The sequence below is a fragment of the Stegodyphus dumicola genome, chromosome X2 (assembly GCF_044657685.1).
Source record: "Stegodyphus dumicola isolate Sdum_Otavi_A_Nest chromosome X2, ASM4465768v1".
In the NCBI taxonomy this organism is placed as follows: domain Eukaryota; kingdom Metazoa; phylum Arthropoda; class Arachnida; order Araneae; family Eresidae; genus Stegodyphus; species Stegodyphus dumicola.
Genome location: NC_140781.1, coordinates 181,921,630 through 181,936,477, shown reverse-complemented (window position 1 = coordinate 181,936,477; position 14,848 = coordinate 181,921,630). Strand labels below are relative to the sequence as shown.

The window sequence follows — 14,848 nt, the reverse complement described above, 5'->3', positions numbered from 1 at the left end:
ATAGCGTCGAACATGATAATGGTATATGAAGCTTTGCAAATTTGCAAAATAACTTTTGCTTCTGGAAAAGGGTTTTCACATTCTCTTCAAAAATGCATTTAACTTTTCTTTATGTTGAAGCACACAGAAAAACAATGGAGAACCATGATTTTGTCGGAAAATCATGTGCTAACAGCATATGTTGTTTACACGTGGTTTTCCGTATGGATGTGTGGAATTGGTCTGCCCGGCTCCGAGCTTTATTTTATAGAACATCTACACATCATGAACTGGGAAGTCATTTACAATTCGTATCATATCCAATCCAGATTAATGGCTGCAATATATTTAAAATTTAGCAGATAGTCTTCCCACTAGATCTGTTAATCTCACTGCAACGAAAATAGGTCCCTTTCCATTATGCAACTTACTGACTAGGCATATACATCATGATTCTGTTCTCCAAGTATCCGGATAATTTTAATCACATAATGTAAGCATGTATATATACAGAATGGCTTAGCTAAGCTTGTAGAAACTTCTGGGGTTTGTAGATTGAAGAAAGATAAATTAGAATTAAAAAATAATGAATAGTCGGAAATGCCATCTTCATACGAGGGCGTTTTTCGGCTGTGAGACGGCTCATGCATTCTTTCAAAATAACGTCACTAGTCAACCGTTAAGATAACATTAACTGCCTGCAGAGGTAGTGGTGTATATAGTAGGAGGAGTAGTAATTCACGAATATAGGGAGCATCGGACTGCAATAGACAAACCACTGTGCAACTGCAACGGCACGCGATAAGACGAGGGTCAAACCATCAAGTGTTTGTATGGCTGTACTAAAGAGATCGATACCGGTTCTTTCCAGAAGCCTGCCAGATAACGGGAATGATGCGCAATGGGTACGTTCTCCTGTTATCGAATATAATGCATTAAGCCTCTCTGTACACAAGAAAATATCGTTTCCGACATTGCATTGCTATATGATTCGATTTCTCTTTGTGTAAGCTACCCTTTACAGAAACTTGTTTGTGTTTAACTGAACCATTCGGCATATATAATTATATATATATTATAATTTCTAAGATTAAAAAAAATTAAAATACATTAATTATGCGCTAGTTGCTATGTATTATATATAACTACTGTAGGCAATCATTGAGATAAGTCCGTATTTTTAAGAGCATTCAAACGAATTTCAGACAAATTACATTTTATTTCTTTGTAAGGAATGAGTTTTTTTCTATAATTAATCGATATTAACTTTTCATTAAACAACGAATCAAAATAAATAATGTGATAGTTTTTATTACCAAATAAAATGATGGGTTTAATTAAAAATATGAAAGTGAAATCGAAAAATGGGTTAGAAAGGAGTCAAAAGAAAGCTAAATTTTTGTGAAACCATTTGCGTGAAAAAAAAAAGCTTATTCCGCGCGAATATAAGGATTTATTATGAATTGCAATAGTCGACTAAAATTTAATTGTATTAAACATCTTAAAAGCAATAATCTTGTTTGCATGTCAGAAAAAGTTAAAGACCTTCCCTTTAAAATTTGAAACTGGGTTCGCCCACTTCTGATTTTTAGTCAGACCATAACTGGTGTTTTTTATCGTCACAAAACAACATTAAAATATTCTTTGAAAAGAAAATATCTCACAAGCACAATGCCGTAAAAATATGAAAACGTGCATTTTGAGCTAAAACTGGTGTATGCAGAAAAAAGAATGCTAAGTGTTTTAAAAAAATGCCAGAGAAAAAAGAAGGCACAGTAAAAATTATGAGTTAAAAATCGATTTTATAAAGGGCAAGTCCACATGGAAAAAGCGATAATAAAACGGTCTGGAAAATGAAGTAAGATTTTAAATGCTGAACCTATCTGGAGCCAACTTTTTGCACTCAACAGCTTACTAATTGCATTACAGATGAATTTCCAGAGGACAGTTCTTCAAAAATACATTTAGTTTTTCCTGTCAGCATCTGCTGTCCTTCCAGTTAGCTGTAAGGAAAAATAATTTAGCACAAAAAGATTACATATTCATTTCCATTTTAGCTTTTCATGGAAAACTTTTACTCATCCATTCTTTCTAGCTTTTAGTTCTCCCTCTGCTCTCCAGCAAAATGTACTGAACGGAAGAGCGTGTGTCTTTGTACATGTAATTTTAACACTACCACCTAACCAAAATCCAACATTTTAATAACTAGAACCTCAAAAACACGTTGAATTCTAAACTGTTCTTAATGTACTAAGCAAAATAGGTTCACTAAACTTGGTGGTTCTGCACGCTGGGCCGGTATTCCAGAGGTCCGTAGTTTGATTCCCGGCGAAGGCGTTTGCTAATTTTTCAGTTCTCCTGCTTCCAAAAAATACCTAATGTCCGTACAACTTTTGCTCTTTACACATACTTTAGCAGAAACTTTTACGTTTACAAAACTAATTTATCGAACATACTTCATGAAACATTTTCACTTCATTGAAAAAAAATGTTACTCAGTTTGCCCTTCACATCATAATACACAGAGTTGTTTACAATAATTCTACAGATACGCCAAACTTCTCCTAAACAATCTCTTGGACTGAAATCAGAAATCTTATCACTTAAAATCTCTGCGATAAGTGCATAATTAAATTAAAAGCTTCTTGCTATGTAACAAACCGAAATGTCTTCATTTGAGGCTAAACTTACGATAATTAGCAACTGCTGCACTTTAGACATAGAGTAAAAACTGAATATTTCACTTATCTTTTGCTTTCCTGGTAATCGCTCATCCGTTCATCGACGAAGCCGCTCCAGGGGGAATATGCTGCAGCTTGATGGATCCTCACTTGCCGACGTGGCCTCTGTTCGCCTTCCAAATGCTCTGGCAGTTTCTGGAATATTAGAAATGATACATGTTATACAGTTTACTTCTTTCTTCTATCATAAATTTTAACCAAGCTCTAGCTAGACTGACAACGAATTATCGCTAAAGATATAGGGTTTCCCTTATTTTGCATAACAATTTTTTTTTAAGTTTGATACCTTTCCCGAACTCCTCAAATTCCCCTCACATTTTCTCGCCAGGATGTAAATTTAAAGTTAAGTGAAAGTTAGTATTTAAATGGGTGAATCTCTCAGTTTATTCACAGCGTGTTTTGACTAGCCAGCGCACTTTTCGTTGCTATCTCGTTGTTACGCTAGTAAACCTCTTGGCTATTTCGGATTATCGTCACGCCTGTTAGGTTTCTATTGAGCAACCTGTTAAGCGTAACTTAATGCGCTAATCCAGCACTATTTTATTTTAGCTTTTGACTTGAATTATATTCTACGTTTCAGTTTCACCGCAAGTTGACGGTGCCATTGTAAAGCAGAAAAATCGCGCCTTTCTGTTAATTATTTGATTAAATAAAGGGCTATTTTCACCCTTCTTCTGTGCTGGTAATTTATTCACGCCTGTGCGAGAATTCACGAGGTTCATTGTAGGATCTAATTTAGTTTATGGGGAATAGCAGAGACAGATTTTCCAAGTTTAAAATAACAACTGAGCCTTCAGAAGGATGTAAAAGCTCCTTATTTAAAACTAAATAAGAAAAGTAAAGGTCTAAATTATAAATAATTTTGTTAATTAACATAAAGAAACTCTACAATGCGTTTTTGGATAATGCGGTTTTCCTTTTTTAACTTGTAATCGAAATTTCTGAAAAAATGAAGTAATCTGAATTATCCAGCTTAATAGATCTTGATAAGCAAAAAATGCGTATTTTTATTCCATTGAAATGTTCTTTTCATTATAAATTCCAGGGAATTTAAAAAATTCTTTTGTTGAAAAAAAAAACTACTTGCAATTATTTAGAGGCAATAATTCAATGGGGTATTTAGAGAATTTCTTACATCAGGAAACACTACCAGTGTATTCCTCGGTTAGAAAGGAAACATTAAATTTATGACGCAGTGAAGAGGAAACGTAAAATAAAGTTTTTCAAATTGGTAAATGTTTTACGGCATTTTTATAAGTTTTAATACATGTGTATAAGCAAAGGTCTTAGGAAGTGAGCACAAATGTTTTCTTTGATTTCCATGTTGATCATCTTATTGGTTATTATTACTAAATCATTACAACTGCGCATGTCAACGTGTCTAATTTATCAGCTTTAACATTTAATATTCTTTTGATTTTGTTATAATTTCATCACCGATTTAGCATCGTGGAAGTTCTAAAATTCTTGTTCTGTACATTTTTATGTCATAGCGTGCCTGCGTGTACGCTTAACGCATTAATGTGCTTCCTTGTCTTTGTAGTTTTTTTTTGTCTTATCAATAAATGCCGTCTGATCTGCCTCCCCGGCCGAACGTCAACTGTTCTTGCGGTTTTCGCGGGGAAGACGCGTACGCACTTCATTACCTGCTCTCCTGCCCTCTGACAGAGCACCTTCGACAGCAGTTCTTTCCTTCCGACTACATCACATATCCTGTGAATAGACTGTTCACGGATTATTATTGCAACAAGGGCATCTTAGAGATAATGAAGCAAGTGAATGAAAATAATTATATCCAAGAACTAAAGATTAATGTAAAATGGAGAAAGGCGGCCTAACCGTCAGATTGCTAGCAATGACTAAAATGATTTCCTAACCCTGTAGTGTTATTAACTTAGTTCGGCGGAACAGGTTAAGTAAAGTCACCATATCTCTCCCCGGCCTCTTGGTTGTGGTCCGCAGATAGCTAGATGCTTTTGTTGGCGGGGTGGCATTTCCACCGTTTGGCAATCGTTCCTAAGGTCGGTGGGCCACCTCGTCAGTCAGAGTTGTCTTTATACACGTATCCTTTAATATATCCGGGTATGAAGAATTTTCGTCTTCCCCACTGCGGGCTCTCGAGGTGTAATTGGTAGCACGTCCGGTTAGAAAGCGGAAGATCCGAAGTTTCAGTATAAGTGATAAGTCTAGCTGAAGTTTCGTTTTTCCAAGTTCGAAAAGTCTAATAGCATTGGCCATCAGCTAAAATGTGGCGGACAAACTTTTCGCACCAGTTGGATTCGGCAGCAGAGTCTCATTCCTTCCTTTCCACTTACCTTTTAAGTCGGGGGAGGGAGGGAATGTAACAGATTTCTCTTTCCCATTGCTTACTCTCGAGGTCTGAATGGTCGGCACATACGGCTAGCACTCAGAGCATACAGAATTCGAGTCCCGGCGTGGGCAGAACTAAATTTTTATATTTTCTGCTCCGAAAACCTGCCAAACAGCTGTGCACGAGTATTTGAGATTTTCTACAATTAATATCAAAATCTTGCCTCACCTGATTGATTTTATGCTTTGTCCTTAATTTTACCTCGGTTACCTTCTATTTCTTTTCATGTTAGTGACCATTATTTTTAATCATCACTTTAAGTCGGATATTTTTACCACAAATTTACGTGCCTTTACTGATCGGATCATAGTACGCACTAAATTTTGCTAATGTACAATAAATTGCACTTGACTCAACATGTATATCAATTTTAAAGCAGATGAGCCAAAATTCCTCACATGCATGACTATAAGCTATGGCCATATAGCGAAATTTAAAATAAGAATTTCATCCTTTCCGATTGCCTTACAATATAAATTATATCCTCATATATGAATATATATGAATTTTTTCCACCTGAGATGGCCTATTTCATCCATTTGAAAATTCTGGTATTTTTGGAAGCGCAATGTCCTATGGAAACCTTTTACCATTAACTAAATTTGATAAATTTATTGTATGAATTAGTTCTTTTTCTTCTTCACTTTGCAGGACCAACAGATCTCAGCATGAAGAAAAGTGGGCCAACCAACAGTGCAGTGAAGCATTCTCTGAATCCAAGTGAAGTGATCGCCGTCAAACAGCTAATCGCTGGGTACAGAGAATCAGCTGCTTTCTTGCTGCGCTCAGCAGACGAGCTGGAACAGCTTCTATTACAGCAAAACTGAAACATCCTAAAAATGAAATTCGGCGCTTGATGAGGCAAAGGTGGCCTTCAAATACTCTTTTACTGGGAGAGTGGTTTTAGAGCTGAACTCATCTTTTAGTAGAATAACTCAGTGGCGGAATAATGACCACTGTGCCCCAGCATTTTCAAATAATAATTTTCTAGAGGGGCAAAAAATATTTTTTAAATAAACATTCCTTGAGCTTTGCTGCCCGTATGATGGGAAATTCGGCTGGACCGATTATTACGAATTTTTTTATATTCAAAGAACTTAACATTCATGAAATTTCGAATGGCGTTTTAAAATGTGTTCATAATGTTATCTTAAATGTATATGGTAGACCTGTTGCGCATATAAATTTTCACCTGTCTTCTAAATGTAAGCCTTATACAGAATTCATGCGCACTATTTTTTGTACGTTGCCGTTTTACTTGTTGAAACTGATTCAAAATCAGTTTCACCGAGTGAAATGAATTGCATTAAGTCCATTTTATTCATTCGTGTATCTCTGAGCTTCATTTAAATAAGTGAAGGCATTTCTAATTTTCTGATTTTTTTCTTCGTTTTATTTTAGGGTTATTTTCAGATTTTTTAAAGTTACACATACAGAATTTTCCTTCAAAGGATTTTACCAATTAGCAAACTTCACGTAAAGCGTTCATCTTAAAATTATTTTGCGAAATGAACAATTAGAACGTATATAGCTTAAACTTATCATTATTATCACAGTCCAGACTATCTTTTATATGCACTTCAAGTTTAGAAGTTGTGAAAAGGATTTATAGTGCAATATAGGTTTTTTTACTATAAAATGTTTAAAAAATTGTGAGATTTTTATATTAGATTATCTTTTGTTAGATTTATCTCTTTTGACTTTAAAGGGATCTTATAATGCGCGAAATAATAGAAATAAGTTGAACATTGTGGAAAGACATATTTTGAATTTGTTTCATATTCAGAGATATTTACGTAACATGAATCAAGTGCTATATTGTAATTGTAAGGTGTTTTTGATGTTAAAAATTAGCATAATTTTTCAAACTTAAGGCACGTTTCGTATTTCTTCCCCGTTTCATTACTTCGTGGAGAAGTTCTTCAAATATTTCTTGAGGAAAGTAAGTAGTTTACTTTATAAAATTATAAATTTCTTTGAGATATTTTCTAATTTTACAAACTTAGATTTTTTTTCACTTTTAAAGTTTCTCTCCCCCAAGTATGATAGTTCATGCTTTGCTTGCCAATTTTCAATATCTGCATTTAAATAAGTGAAGCATTTCTTCAGTTCGTCATCCTGAATTTTTCTTTTGCCATTTTGCTGATATTCACTGTTGCTATAACTGTTTGATTTCCGATTTATTTTGCTGCTAATTTTTAAAATCCCGTATGGTTGGGTTCTAAATAATTATTGCCGAATTCTGGTAACACTTTTATTTCATAAAATTGTTTTTTTGTACTTCCAAGGTTTAATATCTTAATTTCTTTGAAATTTATTTTCCTCTTGCTTAATTTTTTATTCTCTTAGTTTCAAATTTTAAGTTCGCTGGTATTGTATTTTTAATTTCCTCTGGGACTTTAAAAACTTGAGATATCTGAATATTTAATTTTCTGTATTTTTCCTATTTAGCTGTTATATCAAGCATGTTTGTTCCTTTGTTGAAATGTATATTCTAATATTCCTCTGGTTCCGCCACTGAGGTTGCTATCTAGAAATGTTCTATTGAGGAACACTATATGGGTGGACTATATAGGAGGCATGTGAATTCAAGCCTTGTCTCCTTATATTTTTGGCCATTAATTTTTCGGCCAGTGTTTTTGTAACTGATTATTGGTGTCCAGTGTTTAATCGAGTATTACTTTTCTAAGTCTGTATTGAGACTCTATTTTATTAACAGGATTCGTAACGAAGGTATCACAGCCAAATATTGTCGGCAAGAATTCTTTCTTTTTAGAAGTGTTTGTAGTTTTTAGCGTATCATCGTCACTGCCATCTCGTCACTGAAATTAATCGTGTAAAATTTAAATGCATTTAAAATTCGTTTATGTTCTTTTTCCTTCGGTCAACACGTGAGAAAAGTATGTTTATTCTTAACTCTAGCACTAAAGAATTTGTATAGTTTTCTGTGGCATTAAACCGAGTGCAATATTGGTGACGAGACGTAATGCATGTGGTACGCTACCTTGTCAGTATAACTGATTAAAATTTTTTATTAGTATCATATCGCTCAGTAAAAAATATCTCGTTTAAATATCGAAATGTAAATTTTTGGGTGCTTATTACATTTTAAGGAATAAGGTATGCAGTTAATTGTTAGATTTCTAACACCTTTTATTATCTTAACGCAGAGATTCTTTTCCTACAATTTAATATAAGATTTTTTAAGTCCTGAAGATTGTAATACTAACTAAATCATGTAAAAATAACTTCCAGTTAGATAAGTAGTTTGATTTAGCTAACTGATTTTATGATAGATCTTGAAATGCACATTGTACATGTTGCTAAATAATGAACCTGACATTACTTGCATTAAATATTTCCAAGACGTAACGAAGTTTACCCATTTTCATTCTTGAATGAATATTCTGTACTTGAAATACTTAATTTACTTAGAATGTGGTCTTCTTTGTCACTAAAGGAAACTTTTAGCAAACACATTTTTTTCAAAAATAATTTCCTATATCCAATAAAGCTTATCTAATTTCTCAATGATAGCAATTACTCAGATTTATATTGCTTCATGAATGACCATTTATCAATAAAACTGATAGAAGTTTCTGAGCTGTATACTATGGAAGCATGTTTCCTTCAGTCTTTCCAGTATTTGTAATATTTAAAAATATTTCCTTTCGCATCTTTTTCCGGAAAACCGAATTTTTCGCAGTGCATACCTCGGTTTTCATCATAGAGCACTTTATATAACTGTTATGCAGTTTTATATATATGGTTTGGATGTATGGTCGAGAGAACAAAAGAAATACGCTGAAGCGTCACACAGAAATTAAAATTTTTAATAAAGACTCAGCATTTTTATTCTTTGAGTTCCTTGATGAAAATGGGTACATTTACGCAAATCCTTTGATTGAGAAACAATTAATAGAAATATGTAAAAAATGATTTTTGCTATTTTATGGCTTCTCATTATAAATTGTTAAATATGTTTTCATATTGAGATTCCCGTTAAACTAGGCAAATTGCACCATTGAAAAGATATTCTTACGTCAAAAATGTGCTTAACGAAGCTAAGACTAAATGATCACTTTAAACATTCATTTCTGAAAGAGCTATCTAATTTAGAAATTCCTGAACAAAATTTCCGTGTCTTTAAAACTGTAACATAAGTGCTTAAGCAAATACGTTTCGCAGTTCTATTTACTAACTTATTTTAGTTCTAAAATATGAAGCATTTTTTGCTCGCGTATTAAGTAGAAAACCTAAACATACATTTATATTTTTATAAAGCTTTAATTCCGTGTGCTAGTATTCCAGTTGCTTTAGTTACAAATCATTTGCTGTTGATACTAAGTTCCGATTTAAATATTGTCCGTACAAATATGAATATGCTTGTGATTCTCTTTACATGCAAACAAATATATTTCATAAAAATAAGCAAATACATAAAAATTATTAGATCTTAGAAATAAAATTGTTTTCTTTAAAAAATTTAAATTAAAGGATTAAATTAATGTAGGAATTAGAATTTGGCATCAGTTCATCAAATTTAGTATCGCATAATAAAGGAACTATCCGTATGTGCGCCATAACATTATTATCAAGCGTACTTCGAGAAATAACTTAGAATACAGTAAAAATTTAAGCCAAATAAATTATAATTAAGCTATTTCATAATCAAATTAAGTTTTCAATATTTTTTTTTAAATCTGAGTCTGAATATTGTGTAAAATAGTTTCTTACATGCCTCAACGTTCTTCAGAGTTGAGCAATTTAGAAGCACATATGAATAATTCTCACTATTTAAAACCTTTGTCCTTTCCATTCTGTATAAAATTTTGCCCGATCAAGAGCGATTTTAAGTGTTTTGTAATTATATTTCTGTTGTGTAAATGTTACTAAAACCCATATTGTAAATAAAAATAAGAAATGAAATGTGCATTTTAGGTGTCGTAAGTGAATTATATTTGGTATCCGCCATTTTTTAAACATTTTGCCTGATAATTTTAGATAAACACTTTTAATTATCAGGTAACTCCATAATGTGACACAAAATGTTTGACCTTTATGTCTTTGACTTCAAGATCTGTACTTTTATCTCTCGTCTCCACTTCAAGAGAATTTTTACACAGTGCACTCGAATCTCTGCTTAACTATAGTGAAATATTTACCGATGGAATAGTGATAACCAGACTTCCTCTATGATGCTAGTTCAAGTTTGAGAACAACTATAGTTTCTCCCCACCAAGAAAGAGAATGCAATATTCTCTCTCGTCGAGCTTGAATTTTTTACAATCTCAATATGGACTCGAAAGTTAAGGAGTCCAGAAATAAAATCCATGAATATTTTGAGGGTCTGTCATGAATAAGCCTTTGTAAGAGAAAATAAGAAAAAAAAATGCTTCCTTATTTGGTACATCACTGGGCAAATATGTCTATTACTTACAAAATCATGTTCCATTGTTGTAACTGTAATATGATAGTACCATTACAGTTGTAAGAATGCTGATATGATAGGATATTTCTTTTGTTGATTTAGATACCTCAAAGTAGGTAGGTACACACTGAGCGAATACAGTGCTCTTGGTACACTTATTCGACTAGCAGTTTGACTAATAGTTACAGATTTCAAAGCCAGTAGAACAAAAAATGTAATTAAAATCTAATCGTACCCTTCAACATATCTATATTATAAGTATCTTTGAACTGAATCCTAGCGATCACTTTAATGTTCAGTATTTTTAGTATTCAATACAGATTACTGAACAGTTAATGTAGTTTAAAACAGTTGTTTAATCGCTCACTGTTCTTATAAGAAATGGCGCTGAGAAATGTGTTCTTCAAATTCATTGAACTCACATGTTTCGATCAAAATGATTAGCAAAATTTAGCTGTCATATACCTTACAAAAGTAAACGCTGATTTTTAATAAGTCTCATATAAGGCGTATATAATTTATATATCAAAATTCTATGTTTTAGTTTCAGATATCCATTTGAAGTACTTTTCCAGTTATACACGCATAGAAAGCGTCAGAAATTGTAATTATTCTAGTTTAAACGTTTTTTTTTTTTTTTTTTTTTTTTTTTTTTGTTTGTTTGTTTTTTAATTTTTTATAATTTCCATAAATAAAAACAGTGAAAGAAAACATTCACCCAGTATTATAATATATGACTGAATTGTTGAACAGCAGTTAGTAAAGGAAATAGGCAGCACGATCCGCTCAGTGTGTAATTAATTCCTTTATGGAAATATTTTCTCTACGAACAGAAGATCATAACTTAGAACAGTATTCTGCTGACCATTTCCAGCAGAGCTGTCATTTAGTATTCAATTTTTTGTAAGATTTTACAAATCGAAATGGTCACCCTGAAGATAGCAAGATTTTTGGCTTAGCTTCATATCACCTAGTCCAAAAAGTTTTATATTCCGAGGTTTGCTTGGATTTAAACCTATACCAACGAGTTTTTCAAATAGAACAAAGCACAGTTATATATCTATAATATACATATATATATATATATATATATATATATATATAACGTAAAATACACATATATATTAAACGAAAAACCATATAACATCATTCTTGATTCTTTCAGCTGCGCACATTTTTTTCACACTGCACGTTTTTATGAATATTATCATCGGATTCAAAACTAGATGTTCTCTTTTAGGGACTTAAGGTATATTACAGAATGTATTAATCGGTTTGAAGGGAATGTACAGTTTAACTCTAATATGCCTCGTCGTAAAACTTTATGTACTGAGATAAACCTTTCATGAAAGATAAGCATTTCCTAGAAGAATTTTATTTCATTATGTTTTTGTGTATGTGTTACCATCTTAGAGCTCTATAAAATGATTGGTCAAAGTTTTAGGAATTAGATAAAACGAAAATATAATTTCAAGAAACATGATTTATGGCATTTTCATGTGATCTGTTTCAGATGACAAATCGCTTAAGTTGCATAAAAATTGGTTAGCTCAGTAACAAAAGAAAAGTCCTTTGTCTTCTGTTTCTATTTTCAAGAAAATTAAAAAATAGTTGCGCATTAGTATAATTTTCGTTCTGTATACACTGAATCCATACTGTTTTCTAGGTAATTATTTTCTTTTAAGTTACAATGCGAAATGTAATGTATTTGTAAAATTGTTGTAACATATCCAGTTTGAAAGTAAATGTTGAAAGTGCACAGGTAAATAATGTTGCTATCAAATTCCAAGAACGCATTTAATGACATCTACTAATGCAGTATTTTATATACAGTGTAAAAACAGTTCAATTGAATCTTGTTTTATTGTTTCATAAAGCAACTAAATAATTCGTTTTTATCCGATTCAAAGAAATTTGTTTAAAGATTACTACTTATTACAGATCATTACAGATTAAAGAAGCTATGATAAATTTAACCGTTGTGTCCAATTTTATACTTCACTGTGTGTTTAAAACGTTGCAAATGTTTTCCCGCTACTAACGTACAAACTAAAGCAAAAAAAAAAAAAAAAAAAAAAAAAAAAAAAAACATCAGTTTCTTCGAGCTGCTATTCGGTAGCGCTCAGTTACGTTTAAGAAAAAGTACATTAAACTTTTCCATGTAAACTTTCCAAGATTATTAGGTGGCCTTGTCTTAAGTTTCATTCCACGTGCTATAAACAAGTAATAGTCTATATTTAAGTTAAAAAAATACTTCTCAGTACAATTCAGATCGTTTGTGCTAACGGAAGACGGCACAAATTTCGATACAGGAAACGACATGGGGAAGGGGAATTTGCCCCAATGAATGAAATAGTTAACCTGAAAATTTGTGCCATTCTTCCAAGTAAAGTGCGAAAACTTTTGCCTGTAACAGACGGCTTAGAAAAATATTTTTTCCGCAGAAGACACTTTATACAAGCTCATTTAATATGTATTTAGGTTTACCGATGGTAACATATGCACTACGTTTCTTGTTAACTATGATCTGAAAAACTGTAACTCAACGTTTCCCAAATAATTTACGTCCTTCCTAGGCCAGACGTAATATTTTAGCACAGTTATAAATTTGTCCTGATACATTTTGTAATTCAGAAAACAAATTGCAGTATTCAAGCTAACAACAGCAGCCACATTCAATAGGAAATTTGCTAAAAGTTAAAATTTTAAAATAACTTTTTTAAGTAAGTTGGCTATGGTAAAAATTTCCTCGATTTGGGCTTTAATGTGTTTTGCAATTAAATGAAATTCTAAGCATTCAATCTAATATCAGGAACCAAATTCAATATGAAATTCGATGAGAATAAACATCTGAAAACGATGTTTTTTCACATGTCTGGGTATCACAGAAAAACTTTTCTTTACTTTCAGGACGTTAAGAAATTCCTAAAACAAGAAATGTAGAATAAAAAAATTTGGAAAACGTTGTTATTAACTTGTAAGTTTTGACCTCCAAATTGTATGTAATATTTTGAATTCCATTCTGTGAAACAGTGTTAATTGCAAATATTATTGCTACGGAAACTTATAATTAAATTTATGTTCGTCTTTTTATAAAATTATCTGCCAAAAAATTGTCTTCTGAAGTAAACCTCTTCATATATTTATTGCATTTATACTTTAAAATGTATACATGGAAGAAAATGTGAAATATTTCTAATTAAATTTTAATTTTTTTCATACCGAATACGGTTCCATACTCTCGGTGCTTATTTTAGAAGCACCATCATCTATTTTAACATAATCATTCCTGTGATGGTTCAATGAGGACCAATAATTATGATATATTCCAAGCTGAATGAGGCAGAATTACTAAGTTCCTGTTCATATATTTTAATCAGATTAAAAGTGTACTAATTACGCATTTCATCATGACAACGTAATATGTAACTTTGTGTTGTCATAATGAAATTCCTTGAATGTGAGACAAAAATCCGTAATTTTGCCTCATCAGTTTAATTTTTCATCTCCATTGTTCCAAACAATAAAGATTTTTTGGTGTTTTCTTTTGCTTAATAAAGATGACAATTGTAAACGAGATGTTCATGTTTTTTTGTGTCAGATCATTTTAATTCTTCAATCTACAGACCATCTATTTGCAACTCCAAGAGGTTTAGCAACTGCGTCTTTACTGGTATCTGAACAAATTTACTCTATCTTTCAAACATTAAGCGTTATAAGCATTAATCCCGTGACATTAAAATCGAAATAATACAAATGTTACGCTTTGATATTGATAAAATCTGCAATAAAATATTCACGTAAATTATATGCATTATAATATAGAAAATATTCACGTAAATTATAATAATACAAAAATTAAATAAAAAAATTTCGAACTTTGTTAACTTTACAGGTTTTTACTTTACGCCTAATATTATTGTATTTATATATATCTAATAAACTTAGAAAATAAAAAATTAAACTTAAAAATCCGAAATAATTAAATTTAAAATAAATTCAAAGTAAATTCAAATATCACACTGTACTTTGCAATAATGGAAAAGGAATGGCACAAATATTGCAAAAAACACTATCAATGAACTGTAAAAGCAATAAAACACAAGAATAGTACAAAATAGCAAGGATTTTACATCTAAACAGGCACATCTTCTTCAAGGAGTTGGTATACCGAAACATGCAAAAGAAAATTTATGTTAAGTCTACAGATGCGCAATTAAATTTAAAATATGAATGAAATTTGTAACTAACTGCGCATCTTCCAACAATTCTCAACGGGCAGGAAATAAAAATATCTACTAAGAAGTGTGTGTGTGATTATGGCAA

General features: G+C 31.8%; 1 protein-coding gene across 1 annotated transcript in view; it reads left to right on the top strand.

The window, feature by feature from the left end:
- The window catches only part of LOC118181595 (nucleolar protein 4), a 187,185-nt gene extending 173,084 nt beyond the window's left edge, over window positions 1–14,101 (top strand). Inside the window, exon 10 of the mRNA XM_085810007.1 lies at window positions 5,743–14,101. Within this exon, the coding sequence (XP_085666133.1) occupies window positions 5,743–5,918 (176 nt within the window). The 3' untranslated portion in view covers window positions 5,919–14,101. The remainder of the gene's footprint in view (window positions 1–5,742) is intronic.
- The last annotated feature ends 747 nt before the right edge of the window (window positions 14,102–14,848 follow it).